Below are 23,849 nucleotides of genomic sequence, written 5' to 3' on the forward strand. Positions count from 1 at the left end.
TTACCTGCAAAAAGTTGCAGTGTAGGTAATTCATTTTATTTAACTTTTTAGAATTTAATTTATTTCCTCACTTTTTTTTCTCAGAGGTAACAATTCTATGCCCTCAGAGCTGCAGAGAAGTACCTGATCATCATTTAAATAAGAATCTGCACTGGAAAAACTTCAAATTTTCCTTTTGCAGGCCACTTTTTTTCACCATCAGTGCTTCAATTTCTACAGCCAGTTTTGTGGTCTGAGAGCATCAGCAGTATGATAAATTCACTTCCTATTTGTTGCATAAAAAAGTTAAAGCATTTCATCACAGTTAGAAGAAAAATTGCTGCAGTAATGAGTATGGGGAAATTCTGTCCTCTGCAATCAAATCCATTTTGTCACCTCACAGGAAACTGCCTGATGTGATCATGTCCTATCCATAGCTGCCAGGGGAAACACGGGAGCTGGTGGTTTAGTTGTTAATAATACAAAAGATGGAGCAGGAAATGCTCCCTTGTCTGAGTCACAAAAAGCATTTATTGCTTGATTTTCTGTCTTCTCTGAGCAAGTTGCTATTTCAGACATTTTGACATACATACATACATACATACATATATATATATATTTACATACTCACATGCTGACAGGCAAATCTTGTCAAGCCTTTCCAGTCTCTGTGTTCCACTGAATTCTTTATGTCAGTGCCCAACTCTCTTCACATCCAGTGGGTTCCACTCACAAGCACAATAATAAAGTTTGAAATTCCAGAATGTTGAGAATATCTTGACTTCTTTTTGCTGAATGCTGGTTTTGAGCTGTTGCTGAATTTATAAATTTCTTTATCTATTAATAAATAAAGAGGCAAGAAGTGAGGCAGATGAGCTTCTTAGCTATTGGCAGAGATGGTTTTTACATCTCTTCTAATTTCTTCAATGTGGATAATTTTGTAGCTTTTGAGCAATTTAAAGGATACTGGCAAAAGTGCAATTAACAGATTAATAGTTAAACATTATTTTTATTATTAAAAATAAAATAAATAAATTTTTATTAAGTATTATTTTTAATTACTCTTTTGTTTCGGCTTTAATTCTCCCATCCACCTTGTTTCTAACAGTCTTACTACTGCAGCAGCTATAAATATTTTTACCATAGTAAACTTAATGCAACTTTTCCAGTTTGTTTTTATAAATTTTAGTTTGGGGGTGATTTTTTTTTAATAAATCTGACCTCAAAGAGAACACTGAGCTCAAGCTTCTGAAAACCTGTGGTGCAAAGGCCTTTTCTTTCAGTCCAGGAGACAGAATTAAATGTGACATCCATATAAAAGTTGGAAATTAAAACACTAATCACTTTGGGCTTATTGGCTACAATTTATTGTGGAGATTTTTTGGTTAAATATGTTATACTTCAGGGACTTCACTGCACTTTAGTTAAAGCTAAACTAGGAGAGAAATTGGTTCTGAGCAATGCAGACACATTGAAGAAGTGCCTGAAGTCAAGTAAGGAATTGTGAGTTATCTTCATTTTCCTCCCCTCTGGGATATTGAGCTCCTGCAGGAACTTCTAAAGATCTTCCTATTTAGGTCATTTTCTTTCATTTTATAAAGCTGTTCTTTTCTCTTGTGACTTGAAGGTTTTATACAAATGTAAGGCTGTTTCACAGAATCCATTCTGCCTGAGAGGCCACTCCTAATATAATTATCTCATAATAAGCAGATGCTTTTCCTATAATAATGCTTCTTAGTTAAATTATCTAATCTTAAAAGCATCTCAAGTGTCCAACATCTAATGTTTTCTCTCTGTAGCTTGTGAAAAAGAGAGATACTAGGACTACAAGAATATGATTTCTCCTCTTTTTTTAGATTTTTTTCCTTTATATACTTGCCACAAACCACGCACATTTTACCCACAAATTTATCTGAAAGTCTGTCCATACACCTGATTTCACATATTTTCCTGAAGCAAATTCTGTTGTTTATTTAGCAACAATAGAGTTCATTCCCATATACACTTTTCATAGGGATTTTCTCCACACACATTGACTTGGTGTTTTAGTAATTGCTGCAGTGCTTTTACCATTGGTTTTTTCTGTGGTGTCTGCATCTCTTGAATTCCAAAAAGCCTTGTAACAGTTTAGATTTTTCTGTCCAATTTCAGCTGATTGTTATTGATGGAAGATGAACTGCAGCAAGGTGAAGCCTGTGGTTTGATCTGAAGCCTGTGAGCTTTGTTATTCTAATCTCTTCTGGCATGCAGTTCTGCAGCCATGAGCAGGTTAAAAAAGGAAAAAGGAAAAGCCCTGTGACCTTTCTTTGGAAGGGGAGAGTTTCACTGAACCAGGAAAGGTGGCATCTGTGGAGGATGAGATGGTATCACTAAGGATATGAGAACAGTAAAATAATAAATTGCCAGATGCATGGGCATTTTATTCATTGCAGAATAAGAGTGGGAGAAAGGTCAGGGAACATGGTTGCCACAAATCCATGATAACAATAGGTAAAAAAAGAAAAATATATAGCTTTCAGTTGTGTATTGATTTTGGGGAAAGATCTTTATTTCTGAGCTTAGGAGGCTTTCTACACAAGTCCAGCTTCTAACACCTTCAGCCAAGAGTCATGAAAGCTCTGCAGAAAGACTTCTACACACAAACTCATTTCACTGCCTCTTCAGTTTTTAGCACTGAGAATTATGCATTTTTAATTTCTTTGTAGAACTTCCCTTAAAAAGAACTCCTCAATATTAAGATTACTGAAGTGTTACCTGGGGCTGTGTGGGGAGTGGGACTAGAAGAGGTCTGGAGGCTGCCCAGCCTTGGAGTTTCCTTGACTGCACAGTGCAAGAGAGAATTTATTTGAGGCATGAGTTTGGTTTGAGTCATTTAGTGTTACCTCAGGGCTTGGCTTTCAAGGAGGCATTTACAGACAAAGGGCTGGTTCTGGGGGCTCTGGGGAAGAACTGGAGTTTGCATTTCTGAGTTTTATTACCCACATGTTTCAGTTGCCCCCAAGAACTTTGGCTAATTGCATTGTATTGTTGATTATAAAAGCCAAAGAAAAACCCCAAGGAAAACAATGCACCGGAGTGCCTCACAGAAACTGTGCTTTCTACTGCTGAAACAGAAAAATCAGTCGGATGTACAAGAAAGAAAAACTTCCATAGAGATACAGATGGAAGTGCTTTGTTCAGAACCTCATCAGTCCTGTTTCATGGATTTCAGATGTATATGACTTGTAGCAAGTGGGATATTGGAAGAATTACACAAATTAGATGAGCAGATTACATGTGCTGGAGAGCAGCACTTTATCCTGAGTTCCAGGTGTGTTCTCTGGCTCCCAGCTGCAAAGGGACTCCAGGCTCTCAGCTCACACTCTCACTGTGCCAGCTCACTGATGTGATGGGGCCCTGTGTCCAGGGTGACACAGGAGTGTCAGGGTGACTTGCTCTGAGATCTGAGCAGAGCCCAGGAATTCCAGACCCCTCACTCCACCCCATTAACTCTCCTCACTGCTGCAATTGGCCTTCCAGCAACTTGCAGGTTTGAGGGGCACTGATCCATAAGGGGTTTTGCCACCACAGCCAGCAGTGGGGAGAACAGAGATGCTGCTGTGGTGCTGCTGCTTCCCTCTTGCTGTGCTATTTCCTTTTCATTTTCTAAGGTGCTGTCCTAGGTTACAATATTAAGATATATTCTGTTCCCATCCTCAAGAGCTGCTGAAATCAGGAGGGGCATTTTTTTTTCCTTATCTCCTGTTAATGGGTCCATCAATGCCTTTCTGTGTGACTCAGAGATAACTCTCTCCAGGAGCCATTCCTGTTTAATGGACCCACCACACCACTCACAGACTGGTAACAGCCCATTGGGAGATGCTCTGCCCAGGGGGGAGGAGCCAAGCATCCCCACCTGGATATAATCTGGGATTTGGGACAGAACAGGCAGTTTTTCCACTGGATCCCCAGAGGAATGGCTGTCTTTTCCACTGGATCCTCAGAGGAAGACTACACCCTTTCTACAGGATCACTGCTCCAACAGAACCACATCTGCCACTCCAGGAGGACTGCAGCCACCCATCCAACTGGACTGCTACCACCAGGGTGTCAGGTTGTGTTCTGACTTTCTCAGTGGTTTTTCTTTTGCATTATTACATGTATTATGGTTTTCTTTTCCCAATAAACTGTATTTCTGACTTGGAGGCTCTCACTGGTTTTGTTTTTGAACCAGAACAGGTGCCATCTCCTCAGACTCATAGCAGAGGCTCTGTCTGGAACAGAGGAAGAGCTGAGGTGTGTTGGATGTGGCCAGGAGCTGCTGAGCTGTGTCCCTCTGTATATCTGGCACAGCTGCCACACCAGTAGGTGTGACTCAGGAAGGCATAAAAACCAGAGGTGTGAGACAAAGAGTGGAGCTTTTCACAGCTTCTTGACCAGGTTAAATGATAGCAGCACAAGCAGGGCTGCTCCTATTCTTAACTTGGAGGACACACTGTAGGATTCCAGTGTATGCATGGTTTTCATTAAGCTCTGTAACTTTTAATAGTTGATTTTTATGAAAGCACCATGAGTTATTTATTAAGTAGTTTGTATTTGTGGAGTATGGGATTTTTACTTGTGCTTTAACATTAGGATTTTAAAAGAACCCCACAAGTTGGCAACTATGCTTTTATAAAATTTTCATTATCAAATGACGCTGTGTGTAACTGTAGGTTATTTTGTGATTGAATCATGGATTACTTCACAGTGGAGCTCAGAGATGTGGGCTATGCTCTCATTTCAGAGGACTTATTTTACCCTGCATGTCTTGCTCATGCTTTTTAACCTTGAAAAACTTGCCAAGTATTTCAAGTGTATGAAACTTGTCACCAGCCTTTACAAAGGTGTGAACAAGCAAGCTAGTTAGATTTTGTAGGAAACAAAGACCAGGAATGAGGTGAAGTGAGTCGTACAAAAAATTGTAATTTCAAATTAGTTTGACAATGGAAGGTGGACAGCAGGAAGTTACCACTGCACAAAGCTTTTTGCCCTGGCTTTTTCTGTCCAGTCCTAGCTCTACTTTCTGGAGAGGAGTGAAAGCCACCTGTGCTTTCAGCTGAAGGGCTCAAAGACAGCCATGAACTTCAGTTTTCAACAACCTGCAGGGAGAAAGGCTGACCGGACAGCCTTGGAGGTAAACCAGTGTCCCCCAAAATGAAGGAGCTTTGGGGATCTTGGCAGACCAGGATTATCACTCCTTGTTTGCTGGTGGTTAGGGCTCTTAAAGTTTTATTGTCTTGGGGGTGGGGTGGTGATGATGATGTTTTCTTAGCCAGTTGCTGGTACTGGTTCCTCAGAGCTCAGTGTCTGTTCAGAAGTGTTTGCCCTGATGTTTCTCTGTGAGGTTTTATGGAGCTCTGCTGGTTTGCATATGCCTGCGGTGGGCTGGCAAACAGGGCTCTGAGGCTCACAGGGTGAAGCTAATCCCTGCTTCTGCACTCTTGGCAGAAATCCTGGCAGGACTTCGGGCCGTGAGGGAAGTTGGATGGAGGACAAGGGTCGGAGGGAGGTTGGAAATTGCATTTAAGACTCTGCTGGGAGTCTTAATACTGGTAATGTGTTCACTGAGATAAAGTAGGAAAAGTGCTGGTTGGGAAAGCTGACAAGAGCCCAGCCAGATCCATTTTGGAGCTAGGGATCAGAAGGCTCCTTCCTGACACTTTGCTTGGCTGGACAGGCTTAGTTTACTATTTTAGAGCAAACAACAAAGCAGCTCTGCATTGTGGTGCCAGAGTAGTAATAGAGCACTTCCTGTACTTGAAATTCAATTTTACATTCCCTGCAGAAATACACATGGTTTTCACTGAACTATATAGAGTTTAGCATGTTTGGTATTAATATTACTGGCTCCTTGCTGTTTGTATGCATTTTTGTGCCAGAATGCTTTTATATGAGAAAAATATGTCCTGAAAGCTTTTGTAGGGATGAAACACCATACTTTTTACTTGGAAAATGCCTCCAGAAGGTCTCATGTGGTGCTGTGTATTATTCTGTAATAGGATGGAGTGATTTGAACTGACCTTCACAAAGTGTTTAGCTGACTGAACACTTTCTGTGGCAGGGTTTTCATTCGTAAATCCAGGATGCCAGAGGGAATAAGGGATGGGAAAAAGGAGAACTTCCAGAGTAGCAAACTCTGAAGCAGAACCAACATGAAGGGAGATAAGGGAGCTGTTGAGCAAAAGGTACAAGTTAAGTGGTTTTTTCTGCCAGGCCTTCACTGTTCACCACAGAATACATGAGTGAGGAGCTCTGACACTAAGGATGGAGAGCTTGGAAAGAGAAGGTGACAGTTCCTGAGAGGCTGAGTGGTGCTTGGGCTGGTTAGAAGCAGGTGACTGGAGATACACAGGGCAAGGGTTGTTTCTTTTCAGATGCACAGTGAGGGAAGTGTAAAGCTGATGGCATAGAGCCACAAGATGATCACCAACATCTCAGCTGCAGGGCTGCATCTTTGGGTGTGCACAGGACTTGAGAGCTGGCAGATAAAAGGGCTGAGAGATTTGTTCTCAGGGCCCACTCCAGCACTTGCTGCTCCTCAGGGCACAGCCAGTCCCCTGCATAAGGCTCTTTGAGTCTAATGCCAGTCCTGTAAGCACAAAGGACATCGAGGCTCTAAGGGTGACAGCAGATCCCAGAGCAAGCAGCCTGGGCTGCTGAGGAGGCAGTCTGGGTGGTAAAGCACCAGGAGCAGTGCAAACCAAAGTACAGCTCTGAGGCATGGATCTCAAAGGCAGTGCCAGCTCAGGGCCCCTCCAAACCCCACTTTGCAGCTGTGTGATACCGTGCCAGTCACTGGCTGCATCCTATGGTTTCAGATCCTTTCAATCAGCAGTAACTGAGCTCAGTACAATTAATTTGTTCCATTCCCCTAAGTGGGCACACCCTGGAACAGAAGCAACTCTTTGATTTTCCAATCAGCAGTTCACTTAGGAGATTTTATACATGACACTTTCAGAATTTCTCATATGCTGTTCCTCTTATACCTTTTTCCATGTCAGAGAAGTTTTGTTTTAACATGCTTTTGTCTTTTCTGCTCATAGTGTGGCATATCCTAATAAATCTTGTTTATTTCTGAAACCTTTCTTACCTGTCATTATTTCTGAGGATTTTTTCCCCATTTCCATCCTTTGAATCAAAGCCTTTTTATGTTGGTCTTTGCTGCAAACCAGCAGTGTTATTTTTGTTAAGATTTGGTAGACTTTTTTATTGCTTTGTGGAGGTGGGCATTTCAATTACATAGTTTTAGGATTAGCCAAAATTAGAGAGGTTTGGAAGGAACAAGGCCTCTTTGGATCCACATCAGCCTAATAAAAAAATCTGTAGAAAAACTGTTTCCAACTTTCTGGGCCTCATTTGTAGGAAAAAGTACTAAGTTTAAGTTCCCTTGTAGTTGAACAGTCACCCTCAAGCTGTCTACTCCTGTGCATACATATATATATATAAAAATCCTCACGGGGGCACTCTTGGTTTAAGCACAATGTAGAGGAGGTGCATTTTCATCTCGATTTTCCTTTGTAGTAGACTGACAAAAAAAAAAGCTTAAGGAGCTCCTAGAATGACTTTCAAGTCACAGTTAAAAATAAGCTAAAATAAATGTTACATAAGGCAAAGGAGCTTCAAGTCTGTCATCCTGGTATAAAGCAAATCTAGTTATATAATCTCTACTGCCAGAATTTTGACTTTCACTTAAAATAGGGTCATAGTAGGAATGAAAGGTCATTATTTAGAAATTTGGGATTTAGTTGACTGTTTTTCTTATTTCTTTTGCAACCATTACTCCTTTTTTTTGTAAGTAAAAGAAGGAGGGAAGTAAACTGTCCCTGTATGTGATGTTGTGGCTTTCCTGCTGTTACAGGTTATGATGTATAACCCACAGTGACAGGGAAATCCAAGATACCTAGGGGAAGAATTTATTTGGTAATTTGGAGGAAGCCTCTTGCTTGTGTCCATTTCTCAAGCCCACAATAATTGAACTGAAGTTATTTCTGAATTTGTGTACTGTTAAGCTTCTTGACCAGCTGGAGTTCTCTTTGTTATCATTATTAATAAGCAAAATTATTAGTTGTTCAAATAGCAGACATGTCAATATATTATTGATCACCAAACAGCCCAAAAAAGTTATCAGAAAGAGAAGAAAATTACATTAAACACCTAATTTTGCTTTTTTTGTCTTGCTGCAAGGGCATTTAGTAGGTAAAGCTGAACTGTGTCATGGGCTCTTGAGTGAGGAATTCCTTGGAAGAAGCAAGCCTTGTTTTCTTCACAAGAAGGATTAGCAGTTCCTAAATGCCTGACTAATTTCTTAAACACAGTCCATGTCGCTGGTACAAAGGGAACTACAGAACTCCCAATCCTTCCCTGTTCCCTGCTTCCACTTAACTGCATCGGGACAGAAGCAGTAAAAGAAAGAACTAGACAGGGCAGAAGATCTGGGCTCCAGCAGTTATGAAGTCAAGTCATTCTGAATCATGTGCAATGTGGATTTCCACTCAGAGCAAAAGGATCAGCTCTGAAATGTTATAAAAAAAGCCTCACAAGCTGGAAGCATGTCAGTCATCCTTTTAATGGAAGTGTGGATGAACTGGGGGAAGGCTCCAGGGAGCAGAGAGGGATCATTTGAGTCAGAGGTTACTCGTGGGCTATTTCCACTATTAGTACACAAGCCCTCTGCAGCAGCCTCTGCTTTCCTGCCAGCAGCTCTGTGTTCCACAGGCACCCAGGCTGGGAGCTGCAGCTCCTGCAGGGAGCTCATCAGAGGCAGGAGACCTCTGTGTGCTTTGGGATAATGATTATTATTACTGCCAACACCCCTTTTGGGTGACTGTCAGCTTCAGCTAGAGCACAAAATTGGCTCTCCTCGTTGGTTAATTAATTTTGTTTGTAAAATACTCCTCTGAGGGAGAGGGAATAAATGTTACCATTAAGGACTTAAATAGGCTTTCAGATGAAATACCATAACCAGCTGCAGGTCAGCAACAAACCATTCTTTGTTAAGGTGTTTTCCTTTTGCAGAGATACAGCCTGAATAAACTGAATAATCTCATCCTTTTAAGGCAGACTGTTAAGGTGGACTAATTCTATGATCAAAAATGTTCTACAGATCATAACAGCAGGAAGAAATACATTTAAAATTATTCATTATTTTAGTAGAGCATTTTCTGTGTGAAAAGGGCTACAATCTTCTACTTTGTATAGTAAATATATCTATTTTATTTTAATACTTTATATCTTTTTGACCTGTTACTAATATTTAAAAGTAATAGAATAGAAGAATTAAACCTTCTCTGGCCCACACAAGAATTATCAAGTGCTGAAATCAAGACTGATCTATAAAAATCAGAATTCTAATCTTACCCAGGTTATTTTTAAAAAAATCAAACAAACCATAGACTCTTTTAGATTGAAAAAGATCTTTGAGTGCAACCATTCCCCCAGCCCTGCAAGGCCACCACTAAACCTCATCCTAAAGTGCCACATCTGCATGGCTTAAATCCCTCCAGGGATGGGGACTCCACCACTCCCCCAGGCACCCTGTTTCAGTAGTAATTTTAGGTAACTGCTTATTAATTTCAGCTTTAAAAATAAGGAGTGTGTTAAATTGCTTCATAATAGATTTTAAAAGGCCCAGACAACTGACATCTCAGTACAAGCCTGAAATTAGAAGGAAATTTAGTATTTTGCTGAACCATCTTTTGACCTTTCAGCCACTGCATACTGTACATTAATTCAGAAGTTGTTTTACAGAATGGAATATAAAAATCAGAAAGAACTTCAATATTGTATGGCCACCTTAGGGAAAAATAGAGCATTTTTTAGGTACATAAAGCTGGCAAGAAGAACCCACAGAGGGAGATATTTAGGCACTGGAATGGGATAGGCAGGAAATAGCTGTCGATGACAGTGGTTTGCAAAAGCCTAAATAAATGACCAAATGTATCACTGTGGGTTTTAGCAGATGAAAAAATACCTGTTATAGAAAAATGCTTCAGTAAGAAATTTTACAGGGTGGAAGATTTGGATTTAAAAAATGGCATATGAGATGAACATAGGTAAGAATTCCAATTTTGTGTTCATCTCCAATTAACTTCACAATTCAGCTGGTGTCACAGTGAATTGAACCCTCTAGACTTAATGCAAACAAAGGGGTCATGCAGTGGTGTCTGAAAGAGGTGTGAGTGAGTAGGTTGTTCCCAGTTCTAGGTAACCCAGGAATCCACCTTCTTTCAAGGAGCTTAATCAGGAATGCTATCTAATAACTCTAATTACTATTTTTTATATCCAGCATTAATTACTTTTTAATGAATTATAATTTTTTCTGTTAATTAGTTCATATATTTTAATATCAGTCTTTTTAGTGTAATGCTGTAACATTACAGACTGTAAATAACTTGTGTTTTCTTGTTCTGTAAGCTTGTCAAATTATTTTCCCAAAGGCTAAATAGGGATGTCTTAAAAGCTTTTAATTGTTTCACCAGTATTTCATGGAGAGAAAAGCTGTTTTCAGATGTAAATAATTTGACAAATAACCAGGGGTAAAATCAGACATGAAAATGAAGAGGATAATCCTGAGGGAGGGAGCTCAGAAGAGCAGAGGCTTGAACAGAAGTGACTCTACTGCAGCTGCATTCTTTGTGCTGTGCGTTTTTTCATAACTAAGTCCACATACACAAATGGAAATCTCAAGGACAGAAGTGTTCTCCACCCAGTTCATTATTTCCTGACCTTGGGAAGATCCACCTCCAGCTGGTGAGGAGTGCCTCGCTAATGAGACATGCTAACATCAAAGGTGATGCAGGGCTCTGAAACTTAATAACCTCTCCTGAGCTCAGAAATCTGGGTCTCCTGGCAGCACTGCCCAAGCTCCTGGGGTCAAGTGACTTCCAGACTGCAAAACACGGGTGAAAGTAGGGAGGCACCAGCAAGAGTCCATGGCAAAGGACAGGGAGCCAATTACCAGAGACGTGGTGTTTGTGAAGGAAAGTAAACTTAGTGCCATAATAAAGCAAAACTGAGGCAAATGGAGTTTTAAGAGGTACAAAAGTCTCTCCCAGGGATAAAAAACCTCTTCTGTTTTGTGAAGCTGAATGGGGAGAGTGCTCCATGCTGAAGGAAAACACCAGAGAAGAAAATCAGCTCAACATTTCTGTACATCAGGGATATGAGATGGTGACTACAGGCCTAGTGCTGTACATACAATTCCAATGTCTTGCTTTCCCAAGCCCCAGATCTGCAGGTTCAGGGGCAGCTGTGTCTGCTAACAATGAGCAGCCTGGGCTGCACTTTCCTCCTCATCAGAGGAAATGCAGAGCGTGCTCTGTAATTCATCTTTCTGACCCAGTTCATAAGAAACACTGCTCGTACTGGCAGGATCTCCTCTGACAGAAGGCATGTCAGCAAGAGCTTTTGCTCAGTCTCACTCCACTGGCCACAACAGAAGTGAGTAGCAAAGCTATTGTCCTGGTAACTGCTGCTCTTGCTGCAATGCTTAATGCCTGCTTTAGGAAAAGAACAATCTATTTCCTTTTTATGCAGCAAGTAACAAGGGGAAATTCACAAACAGCGTTATTAGACAGTCTTGTAGTTCACAGATGACAGCTGGAAACAGATAAATGTTTTATTGGCTAAACAGGGAAAAGAGCTGAATTGTAATACTAAGTTCAGATTTTCTTTGAAAGGGAGTATTTCTCTGACACCCTTTTAAGAGTTTAAACCTATGGAAAATCTTAGGAATGGCTATTAAATTTAAAAATCAAGGTAAATACTTGGTTTATCTCTGATCACATCAGTTGGCCTGCCACAGTAACATTCTTCCTGCCTGTCCTACTGATTGAAGAGGAACAAGAAGCTGTAGGCTCCTCCCTCCCCAGATGAATCCCAGTATTAAATGGGACACTTTTACCAAATGTTTCACCTTTTAAATACTGTCCATGTAGTCCTTGAAGGAAAGTGTGGATATGTTAGGTAGGCATGGCTAGAAATGGTCAATAGCTGTTCTTGCAATGAACATTGTGCCTGACAGAAAATTCTGATGCTTTGACACTGGTACCCATACAGGGTATTCTTTGTCTGCTGTCTCTGTACTAATTTCTTGCTGTTTGCCACAATTGGACACAAACTGCAAAATGTCTATGATCTGTAAAAAAATCTTAAATGGACAACACCAACTTTCCCCAAGCTCCTACTGTTTTCTTCTTAATTTTTCTCTCAAAATACCCTAATTTTGAGGTTACTTACAATTTTCTCAGGAAGTTCCCTTAAAGCTGATGGGGAATTTTGGTCATGTCAGAGCAGACACTGTAGCAGGGAAAAAAATCTTCAAGAATTGTTGTGGAATTTTCAGTTCTTTATTAATGCTCTAGAGGGATTTCCCCTTCTTTGCACTCCTGTGGAACAAAAAGTAACTTTTAGTCTGCTGTATTTGTGGCACTTTTAGGATTTCATAGCCATACATAGAAAGGCTCAGCCCCTCAGTGCCCCTTCTCTTTATTGCCCCATCTTGATAGGGAATAGGGTTTGATAGGGAAATGGGATTCCCTGGGAGCAAGCAGGACAAGGAAGGTGGCTGTCCTTGTCATTGGCTTGGAGTTTTCACCAGACATTGTCCTATCAAGCCAGCCCATCATCAGAACATTCCAGTTTTGGCTGTGGTTTCATAACCCTGCTGTGGATCCCAAGCATCCACACATGGTCCCTGTTTTTCCCATGTTCTAAGGTCCCACTGGGCAAAGGCTGTTCACCCAGCAGGGCTGGCTGGGAGGCAGAGCCAGCAGCGAGCACAGCGTCACCTCTTTCCTCTGCTTGTGTGTGAGAGGAAGAGAAAACCACCGTGTCTTGCATCAGCCAAAAAGGGAAGCTTGGTTGTCATCTACTCCCCAAACTGTCCCCTCCCTTGGCTCGCTGCGGGCAGGGCTGACCAGAAATGATTCGACAAACCCTGACAAGGTAAGTGGGGCTGTACATGGTCTCCCTTTCCTGCTGTCTGCAGATTCAAGGCATCAGGTTTTTTTCTGGATGTTCTTTTTCAATTTCTCTTTTGCAATAACAGGTACAGGAAATGATGCCATGAGCAAAAAAAAGTTCACTGAGAAGATGAAGTAACTCTGTAATTTTCAGATCTGGGAACTAGGCACAGGTCATTTATATTTTCCATGTCTTCTGTGTAGAGTCTTTGTGGCACATGGAAGATGCAAAAGAAAGGAGATGGGAGTGCTTTACCTGTACAAGAACAAACATGGCTCTTCTAACAACAAAGTCATCTCTAAATCTGTTTGTTCAGAAGCAGTAGATCATACCCTGTATCAAATACTGACAGGGCTGTTCCAGAAAATGAAATGTGAAAGAACAAGTTTGTCCTCTATGCATTTTTTCCAATTATAAAAAGGAATTTTTTTTTTTAGTTCCAAAATATTCCTGAATGTACATTTTTAGAATAGTTAGAACTATTAAAACTTCAGTTTTATAATATTGGTTCTTCTCTGTTTCTGGGTCAGCTAACTTCAGTTGTCAACTTCTTCAGCTTCTGGGATTGACCACTGTAAGTGCACTCATCAACCTTTCTTTTAGGAGCCTTCCCAGGTAAGAAGTGCTAAAACAATGCGGCCAAATATATCACAAGCTACAGGTTACAGTAGTGTAGTCCTGTAGAGCTGTGACTTCCAAGTATTTCCTTGAACAATACTCCTGGGACTCCTGACAGCTACGCTGAAAATGAAAGCCTTCCGTATTCAGCTCAAGATAAGAGAAATAACTCGAAAGACAAACATTTTAATTCATTTTAAGGGTTGTCTGTCAAACAAGGGCTGAGCAATCAAAGGCTGACAGCTTCCTGTCCTAGGGCGAGTTGTCTCACCTCGCTGAGGTGGCTGCAGTCCAGGTTCTTCTGGCTCTGACTCCACTGCAAACATCTGCCCTGGCAGCCGTTCATCCCGCTCGGTGTCTGTGTGTACCTGGAAAGAGGTAAATGTTCTCACACTGGGTGGGACAAAGTGGGAGCTATTTGGAAGAAACTTTAGAGTTTCTTCACAGGTTTTAAGGGCTCTTAGTCTTGGGGAAAAAAAAAAAAAAACAACTTCAAACCAAAACTGAAAACAAAACTCCTCTGACTGCGTCTGGATACCTTCTCTGAAATTTTATCTTGTACTAATCTCCAGTTCAAATAGAGAACTGTAAATCATTTGAGGTAAAACAGCTGACAGTACATTTCATAGCTAAAATGTAGCAGTCTTTCTGCAGGAACAGTGATCAACAGCAATGCTGAGCACACAGGCCAACTGCATGATGTGGATGGAAGCAAAACCATCTAAAACCATTTAATTCAATTTTTAATGCTAGGGAATCTCAGTATAAAATGGTTTCTGTGAGCCAGCTGCTGTTACTACTACATGGGCTATCAACTTCTACTGGCTGGGCTCTAATTCCTAGAAATTGCTTGATGCCAAAGCCATTACTGCCTAATTAGAGCCCAGAAGAAACAAGGGGATGAGCCAGGGAAGTTCCATGGCATTGTGGGCACAGTGGCATGTTTACAGACTGCTGCCAGCCCCGGGAGCGCAGCGGTTGGCTGGTCAGGCTGGTACAAAAATGCTTTTGTGGCTGCCTTTAAGGGCTGGGAATTTATTGGCAGTTATTTCACCCATGGATCACCAGGTTCTTATTGAGAACCAAGACTGCAGAGTTTTCCTTTGCCCTTCCTTATTTCTTTTGTTTCACAGGAGGGCTGAATTCACTCTAGAGATCTGTGAGAATCAAAGTCATTTAACTATGCAACATTGTCTAAATTTAAAAAAAAAAAAGCTTAGAATGCAAAAGACAGACTAATATTACAAGGTCCATAATTTATTTTTCTAATCTGTTACTTAGGCATTCAGGGAAACAAGTCATGATTGGAATTGGATTTTTCCTCAATCTTGGACATTAGGAAAAATGTATATCTGGTATTTGGGTTAAGGAAAACCTTGTCTGTTTAGCTGTTACTTGATTTTTTTCAAAGGCACTTAATTTCAGTCACTTCTATTGCAATGTTTTGTGGGATTTGTTTTTCGTGTTTGTTTGTTTTTTTTAAATTAGGTGTGCAAAATGAAAGGTATTTGAAAAAAATGCTGCTGCAATTTAACTTATACCACACAGAAGAGAAGCTGGATTTAGTTTGAGATTTTGTAAAATGCTTTGCCAATGAACCACATAATGTATTAAGGAGATATATCCATGCATATTAATGCAGGACTGAATACTGAAAGCACAAGAAGCAGGAGAAGGCTCAGGGAAGGGACAATGATCAGGCCAGCACACTGCTTGTCATCCTCTGATTCCCCACAAAATCTTTCCAGAAAGTTGGATTTTACCTTAACATGGGTGTGTCTGGATTCCACCTTCTGAGGAGAAAACCTGCCCTGCTTCTGCATTCCGCTTCCTGAGGGGAAACCTGCCCTGCTTCTGGATTCCACTTCCTGAGGGTAAGAGTTTTTCTCCTCACAGACACCTTTATTCTCAAAAAGGAAAATGGAAGAACATCTTAGTCCTGCACTGAGTTTTTTCCCTCATGGGCCCCTTTTTTCCCCAAAGAGGCATCTTTTCCTCCCACACTTTTCCCCTCATGGATAGCTTTACTCCTTAAAGGGCAATGGAAAGTCATCTCTCACCCACACCAAGCTTTTCCCTCATGCCTTTATTCCCCAAGAGGGAAATGGAAGAGCATCTCCTTCCCACCCTTCTCCCCTCACAGGCATCTTTATTCCACATGAGGGGAATGGAAGAGGATCTTCCTCCCTCCCGTGATGAGTTTTCCCCCTTCCGGGCATCTTTATTGCCCCAGGGGGAATCAAGGAGCCTCTCCCTCCCTCTCTCTCTCCCGTGCTTTTTTCCCCACGGGCACCTTTATGCTCATAAAGGAAATGGAGAATACCCCTCCCGTGCCAAGTTTTTTCCCCCACCGGCACCTTTATTCCCAAAGGGGGGAATGGAAAAGCATTTCCCTCCCTCACACGCTCTGCCCTCACGGGTACCTTTATTCCCCCAAAGGGGAAAGGAAGAGCATCTCCTTCCCGCCCTTCTCCCCTCGTGGGCACCTTCCTTCCCCAAGAAGTGACGGGAAGGGCCTCTCCTCCCGGGCTTTTTCCTTCCCTCACGGGCACCTTTATTGCCCCGAAGGGTAATGGGAGAGCATCTCCCTCTTTCCATCCCTCACGTGCTTTTCCCTTTACGGACCCGTTTATTCTCCTAAGGGAAATGGAGAATATCCCTTCTGCGTTGAGTTTTCCCCTCACGGGCACCTTTATTCCCTACGGGAGGAATGGAGGAGCATCTGCCTCCCTCATACGCTTTTCCCCCCACGGGTACCTTCCCCAAAGGGAAGAGCATCTCGTTCCCGCCCTTTTCCCCTCATGGGCACCTTTATTCCCCTAAGGAGAATGAAAGACTATCTTTCCCTCCTACACTTTTTGCCTCACGGGCACCTTTATTCTCCTAAGGGAAATGGAGAGTATCCCTCCCGCGCTGAGTTTTCCCCTCACGGGCATCTTTATTCCACCAGAGGGGAATGGAAGAGCATCTCCCTTACGGGCACCACTACTGCCCCAAAAGGGGGATCGGAAGAGCATTATCATCCCTCAGGGGCACCTTTATTCCCGGAGCGGGGAAGGGATGAGTCTCTCTCCCCCTCGCCACACCGAAGGCTGAGCGGGGCCCGCAGCCGCATCGCGCGCGCGCGCCGGGCGCGAGCCCTGCAGCGGTTCGGCCGCGGCCCCGCCCCTTTCTAATCGCGCCGCCATCCCCGAGCGGCGGCGGAGGGATACCCGGCTCAGGGCGGAGGGATCCGCACGCCGTAGCCGGCGGCCGGGCAGGGAGGGCGGGAGGCAGGCAGGGAGGGAAGGAGGACCAGGACGAGGCGAGCGATGCGGCGCGGCCGCGCTGGCTGAGGCGAGGTGGCCCCGCAGTTCGGGAGGACGGGGGGTGGGGAGCAGAGCGGAGCTGGTGCCGCGGGGAAGGTGGCGGAGCGGCAGGAGAACAGCTGGGGAGGGGTCGGGGGGCGCTCCGGGAGCGGCGAGGGGAGAGCGGAGCCTGAGGGGAGCGGCCAGCGCGGGGGAAGGGCGAGGCTGCGGGGCCGGGCGGCGTGTGCCGGTCCTGCCGCTCTCTGGCGCCGTAGTTAGTGGAAAAGGGAAGGGATAGAAAAGGGAACTGATTTAAAATAGCCCCCGATCCCTCCGGGGGCCGGTTCCCTGTCGGTGCCATTGCGGGGGGGTAGCGGGGCTCTGGTGCAGCCGCAGCCCGGGGGGCTTGGCTGCGAGAGGGGCGGGGGTCGCTGCCCTCGCTGCTCCCCTCGCTCGGGCTTGGGGCTTTTTTTGTGGGGAAGGGGCAGGATGAGCTTGCGGAGTTTTGCTGGAATTTTTCCTTCCTTTCTGAGGCGCTGCTGCTGCTGAAGCAGATTTTTCCTTCCTCTCTTTTTTTTTTTTTTTTTTTGTCTGATGCAGAATCCCAGTAGCTAGGCAGCCTCCCTCTTTTCTTTCCCTCCTTCCTTCCTTCCACCTCTTCGCTATGTAGGAAGGGAGAGGCATCAATGGAAAGGCTGAAATACGCGTAGATGGACTTTCGGATGCATTTTTTCTTGAAAGAGGAAGATAAATCCCGCTTGCCAGTGCACTGACTTTTGTTGGTGTTGCATCGCTTGGTAAAAATGGGGTTCACTCACTCCAGCTGAATCCTTGGAGCATTCCAGAGAGTTGCTGCAGTGAAGGAGTTATCTTTATTTTTTGCATCAGAGGAGCTGCATTGATGTTAACCATTTTTTTGTAAAATGGAGAACGAGATCTTCACACCCCTTCTGGAGCAGTTCATGTCGAGCCCTCTTGTCACCTGGGTAAGCGTTCATTTTCCCCTCACACGTTCCTGGTTTTATCTGCTCATTGTTTGAGAAGAGCCTTGCGGCAGGGGATTGAGGTGGACTTGGTGTCACGGTGCTGCTGCTGGTTCTGTTCCAGGTGAAGACGTTCGGACCGCTGGCTGGAGGAAATGGGACCAACCTGGAGGAATATGTGGCACTGGTGGATGGAGTGTATCTGAACGAAGTCATGCTGCAAATGTGAGTGCGGGCAAGCGCTGCCTTGGGGTAGTTTTTTGCTGGTTTGTTTCTCTTGTGGTTTTTTGCTGCCTTATGAAAAAGCCTTTCCCCCCTTCTCCCCTTATTGACCTTGGTAAATTACTTTCATTTGTGCGTGACCCGGTCATGTGGTGAGTTAAGAGGAGACTTGGGATCGTGGCAGATCCCGACTCCACACAGCTGAATGTCCGAGCAATGTATTTGCAGGATGTATAGTGTGATACAGGCTGAATCATCTTTGTAGAACTTACTGGAAAATGGGATGACTGTAAATAGTTTCCCAGATTTCCACTGAGAGGCATAAAAAAGGTTCATCCTGCTGTAAGTCATGCTCATAGAGAAAATTTTGAATAAATTTGCTTGGCTAATAAGGTTCTAATCCATATCTTTGTGCACGTGACATGCAATTTAAGGATGGCATGCAGCTCACACAGGGCTGTTCAGTGAGCAAAAGGACTGCCCTTAAACTCTTTCCTCTTCATTTTCCACACTTCCTAATTAGAGTAGATAGCAGTTGAGCAGTAAAGCTGGTGCTTTAATTGTAAGTGTAGAGTGTTTTCTGACTCCAGCCAACGTGGGGTTATAACCTGTTTATTGAAAACTCTGGTTGTCAGAAAAAATCCTTTACAGTGGCTCTCTGTTAATTATAATTTTGACTGGAATGTTGCCCACTACTGTCATGCTGGAGAGTAACACTTGTCAGGTGTCTAGTGATATAATCATAAAAGTGTTACTAGTGTAAAAATTCCTACATACCTTTTTTTTTTATTATTTTTTGAGTCTCTGCAGAGAAATCCATCCATTTTCTGTATAGGTATGAAAAGCTGTGGGCTTATGGCCGGCTGGGTACATCCATCAGTGTGTGAGCAGCTTGTGTTGGCAGCTGTTCCTCAGGAACACTGCTCAGGGATGGGCATCCTCCTGCTCTGTTTATAGTCTTTATTCATATTTAGTGCTTTAAAAGTTGTTATTCTTGGTGTTCAGCTTGTGTGAGTAGTCTGTGTCAAAAGAGCAACCCTTTACCACATTTAAGTGTGAATTCACAGCCTTTTAAAACCAGTATTTCCTTTGTCACCTATTTCTCTACAACTAAGACTCTCAAGTATTCACTTCTAATATTCACTCTAATGTTGAAAAATATGGAAAACTTGGTGGAATGGCGCTCCTTGAAAAAAAAAAATTCTGAGTGGAATCTGGTGCACTTAAACAAGAATTTGAAGTGATCCATTTCACTGAAGAATAATATTTTTATTTTATGACTTCTTTCTTTTTTTCTTGGATTGCATGAAGTAAGTAGATTGCCAGCTGTGGCCACGCATTTCAGATGTAGAACTTGTATGGGATAAAAAAGTTTGACAGCTGGAAGGCAAATTTAGCACTGGAACAATGTGATTTTGAAGAATATAGTCTTAAACTTTTTCCAGTCAGTTTTTTAATACTGAGTATAAATTGATGCATGTATGTAAAATGGAAAACTGTGGAGAAGGAACATTGCCATGCCTAAGGCACTGCGTGTTGAATTTGGCTGTGACTTGGTGCATCCTTGACCCCATGCCATGATTACTGTGCTTAGGAAGCATTGGGGGTGTGTGTGTAAAAAATACACATTGGAGATATAAATTTAAAAAAAAATAGGTTGGTATTCAGAACAGTGAAAACAGTGAAATGTGGAAAAGCATTGGTGTACAAATAAAATTAATTTTAGAAATATGTCACTACACGGGAAGGTCTTGTGGGAGCTGAGATGTATCATGGCTGGTTACTGCTTAGAATTGCCTCTTAGAACTCTGTTCATATTTTGGGAAAGTTCAGTTTGGTTTGGGTTTTGTGCCAGGATTGAAATAGGGGAAAAATTGTTTCATGTTTTGCAGTGTGGTCCTGTCAGTGGTGAAGTCACTGTGGAAACCTGTGTTAACTTTTAGTCCTGTTCATTTTGAATATCCACATATTAAGCAAGTGTCTTCATTTGCAAAAACACTTCCAAGATGCAGCTCTAAGTAATCACCAATACAGATTATTAACAGTGTTTTCTGGTTTTATTTCTCTTTTATTTTCCTTTTATTCTTTACTAACATATATTGAGGAAATGTGGCAGAAAACTTTGTGTCATGTGACTTCAAAAGAAGGGTGTTTTTCGTCAGAATGTTGGGCTTGGGGAAGTTTTTTTGGTTGTTTGGTTTGTTTTTTTTTTTTTTTTTTTTTTTAAAGCTCAGTGACTTCACTTGAGAACTAGAGGTCTGTGGTTAGGAGCTATGGCAGTGGGGCTGTCAGAGGTGCTGTGGTCCTGCTGCATATGTTCTTTAATACTTACTTTTTTCTTGCCAAATGTTGAAAAAACAAATTTTGTGACCATAAAAAGTGAGTGTTAATATTGGATTAGGCATGGTTTGTAAACAGTTACACAGTCAAAAAAAAAAAAGTGGCTTTGTTAGTTAGAGAAGGTTTTTTTGTTCAGTTAGAAGAGAGTTATTCCTGCCCTCCATCATCTGCAAGTGAGAGTCCAGCATTTGGTTCTCCTTGTGCTTGTCTGGATTGACTTTATGTTCAACAATGGTAATGATTCAGACAGGGAAGAGAGGTGTCAGCATTGGAATATTTGCAGGATGCTGATGGTGCTGAGATTTATCAGCACTGAGTTTATTAGTAGCTCATCCATGAGAGAATTCATTGCATTCCTTGTATGATTTTTGCCTTTGGATGTTGTGGGACATGTGAAAAATTGCCCAGATTCTGTTCAGTGACAAGTTACATCTGAAGGGCTCTCTCCCTTGCTGGAGATGCTACAGGCCAATTGATATTATTATTTTTTTAATTTTGTTTTTAATTAAGGAGAGTCCCAGTGTTTATAATATTAGCTCCTAACTTGAGAGAATGTTTCTAATTTCCTGTTTAAATTTAGGTCCCGTGCTTCAGAAGTATCTAGTTACTTACCTTCTGCTGGGATCAGTCAGTATCTGATACTTGTGGATAGAAACCCATCTGTCTTTCTAAATCTGAGCCTTTATCTTTGTGCTCTTTGATACAAAAAGGGGGTCATGCATCTTGGAAATAAATCAGAGCACCAGGGATCACTGCACTGCTGTTCTGCCATGGCAGGGAGGTGGAGGAACATGCCAGGAATGCTTCATACCTTCACTGCACCTCTGGATCCTAGTGCTTCTAACATTATATTTATAAAGTGCTCCTAGGCTTGAGTGGAATCTGTTGTGTGTGGTACTGAAATCAGGGAACCAGTATCATTCAGTGGATTAGTCACCTGTTGCACACCCAATTACAATTGCACTAAAATAATACTCAGTTGTCCTGGAGATATTTGTCCAGATGCTGATTAATACCAGCTCAGGTTTTTTTAATAGTCTTAGTACTGTACTGTTTATAAACTCCTCTGATCCAAAAAAACCATGCAGTATTTTTACAGAAACACTCATTTTCTGCATAGTATTTATTTCCATTTTTGATAGGTCTTGTTCTCTGATACTTGTTAACTGAATTCCAATAGGATTGGGTAAGAAACGATGAAAGTCTTTCAGTATGAGCTGTGGTTCCCAAACTGACAAGAGTCTTGCTGGGTCCTTTGAATAAAAAGAGACAGCTGCAAGTACTTACAAGATTGGGGCTTTCATTACATTTACCACCACCATTAATATTTGGTCAAGCAACAAAGACTTGAAACAGTATTTTAGCTTTAATTGTTTTATATTACTGTGCTTTGTATTTGTGGAAATAAATCTGGTTTAAAGGAAGTACTGGACCCAGACTGTATGCAGGGCTGGTAATGTACAGAACCAAACTCTGGAACTGAATGAATTTAATCCACTGTCTGGAAATCTGGCTGCTTTCATCCCAGAGTGCCTTTTATAACTTTGGTCTTCATTACATCGATTAAGTGATACTTTCCATATCAGTCTTTGCATCCAGACATGCTGAAAACTACTTCAAAGATGCAGCCTTTCATTCTTCTCCTGGGTTTTTCCCCTTTTACCATTCTCCCAGTTTTTCACGGACTGAATCCACTTGCAGGCCTTTCACACCATCAGATTTTCCAGGTGGACTGGCTGCCTGTTTCCTCCCAGCACGCTGCTGGTGTGTGCCTAGAATGTGGACAGCTTCCTTGGCTCCTGCTCTCAGCCTTCACTTGTGTGCTTTTTTCCAAGCCCTTCAGCTTGCCAGCCCATACTTCTGGCTTGCCTATATCTTCCCCTGAAAACTGGACTCAGTCTCCAGTGCTGGAGCCAGCTGCCAGGCTCTGTGAAACAGTGCAGCCACTCAATCCAATTAACTCCTTCTTGGGAAGATCAAGGAGGGAGAGGCAGCTTCAGCCAGGCCCTGGCTGGATGGGGAAATGGAAAAGAGTTTTGAGGAAAAGGAAATCGGTGACTTTGGCAGCAGAAGTAGGAATGTGTATTTTAGAAAAAGCTCAGATATTATTAAGTCCACACCTTTATCACTTCATGGTGTAGATTCACACTTCCCAGATGTGCTTTGTCAGGTTTTCCACAGGTGCAAGGTGTCACTTGGACTTTGTGGGAGTTGTTGCTCCCAAGAGTAGTTCTGCAGCAGCAGGGCTGAGATTTTTCTTCAGGAAAGCTGAATTTGTAACAGTCCCTTTTTTTGTAAAGAAGCAAATTCTTTAATAAGTGGTCCAGCACAATGTGCACCAGGACTGTTGAAATTAAACCCTTTTGATTAGAGGAGAGGAAAGGTAGTTCTTAGTGTAATGATGAATGATTTTAGATGGGACCATCAGCCTGCAGTGAGCTCTGAACTGGGCAGGTGAGGTGGACATAGGTGCACCCTGCACCTCTGAGGTGCTTGGGTTTTTGATAGATAGAGGGGGAAAATGCATGGGATGAACATGGAATGCCTGAAGTGCTTGATCTTGGCCTGTCTCTGTTTTACTAGTTTTTGTTATGCTTTTGTACCCTTTTCCACAGCTGATGTCCACATTTCCTTCATCCTGGCTACCCTGATTTATTTAAGGAAACTACTCTGTAGTTTGCTCTTGTTGTGTGCAAAGTTTTCAATATTAGGAATTAAATCATCTAACCTTCCTTTACACATACTTATCCACATCCACTCTCTCTTTCATGTGCCATCTTGGTTATCTTTCTTTGACTCTGTCTCCTTATTTGTTTTGGTAGCCTGCTACTGCCCCATCCTTACTCTAGGCTAGTACCTTGGGCCAGGGAATAAAAACTGAATTTAAAACTATTTTTTAATACATACAGAGAATTCTGTTAAGCCTGTCAACCATAAATAGCCATCTTAGATGTAATATCAAAATAACTTGTCTCAGCACTGAAAGCATTCTGGCAAGGAGAGAACATGCATTCACTATGGCTTTGCAGTTCCTTTTTCAGAGAATTTTGCATTTCACATTCTACATGCTGTTTCAAAGCATTCCACGAGAATAAGAGCAGCAGTAAAATCCAGTTTTAATTTAGCTACAGACACCTGGCTGATCAGCTTGTACCCTTCAGTGACAAGGCTGTGGTGCTTCAGGTTTCATGGCTGCTCTGGGGATCTCTCCACCACAAACCTTTGCAAAGTATTGCTGTGCTCTGATCTTTCTTGTGAAAGCTTATTAGTTAACTGAATTTGGGTGCTAAATCAAGCTCATCTTATCTTATGCCAAATTTGAGATTTACTTCTAGATTTTTCTCATTTGTTTCTTCTGTTAAGAAGGGGCTTTTGAGTTTTGTGGTTTTGAGTTTTGTGTTCATATGGTCTTATTTTTGTTTCCTCCTTTTTTTTG

At 42.3% G+C, this 23,849-nt stretch overlaps 1 protein-coding gene and 1 long non-coding RNA gene across 12 annotated transcripts in view; one reads left to right on the top strand and one right to left on the bottom strand.

Moving 5' to 3' along the window:
• Positions 1-611: 611 nt before the first annotated feature.
• LOC132324445 (uncharacterized) lies at positions 612-13,981 on the bottom strand. Its single transcript, XR_009485626.1, has 3 exons — positions 13,853-13,981; positions 12,238-12,386; positions 612-816 (listed from the first exon to the last, which is right to left on the bottom strand). It is a non-coding gene; the product is annotated as an uncharacterized LOC132324445 (long non-coding RNA).
• CCDC88A (coiled-coil domain containing 88A) overlaps positions 13,838-23,849 on the top strand; it is a 70,815-nt gene continuing 60,803 nt past the window's right edge. For 8 of the 11 annotated variants that reach the window (XR_009485625.1, XM_059840546.1, XM_059840554.1 and 5 more), the window contains exons 1-4: positions 13,838-13,959; positions 15,224-15,455; positions 17,469-17,854; positions 17,976-18,076. Coding sequence is in view for 10 of the 11 variants with exons in the window: in XM_059840546.1 (XP_059696529.1) it covers positions 17,792-17,854; positions 17,976-18,076 (164 nt within the window). In the remaining variant the exon portion in view is untranslated. Of the gene's footprint in view, positions 13,960-15,223; positions 15,456-16,816; positions 16,923-17,468; positions 17,855-17,975; positions 18,077-23,849 lie in introns of those variants that run through there. The other 3 variants (XM_059840549.1, XM_059840547.1, XM_059840548.1) reach the window with 3 other exon arrangements.

This window comes from Haemorhous mexicanus, chromosome 3 (genome assembly GCF_027477595.1).
Source record: "Haemorhous mexicanus isolate bHaeMex1 chromosome 3, bHaeMex1.pri, whole genome shotgun sequence".
Classification (NCBI taxonomy): domain Eukaryota; kingdom Metazoa; phylum Chordata; class Aves; order Passeriformes; family Fringillidae; genus Haemorhous; species Haemorhous mexicanus.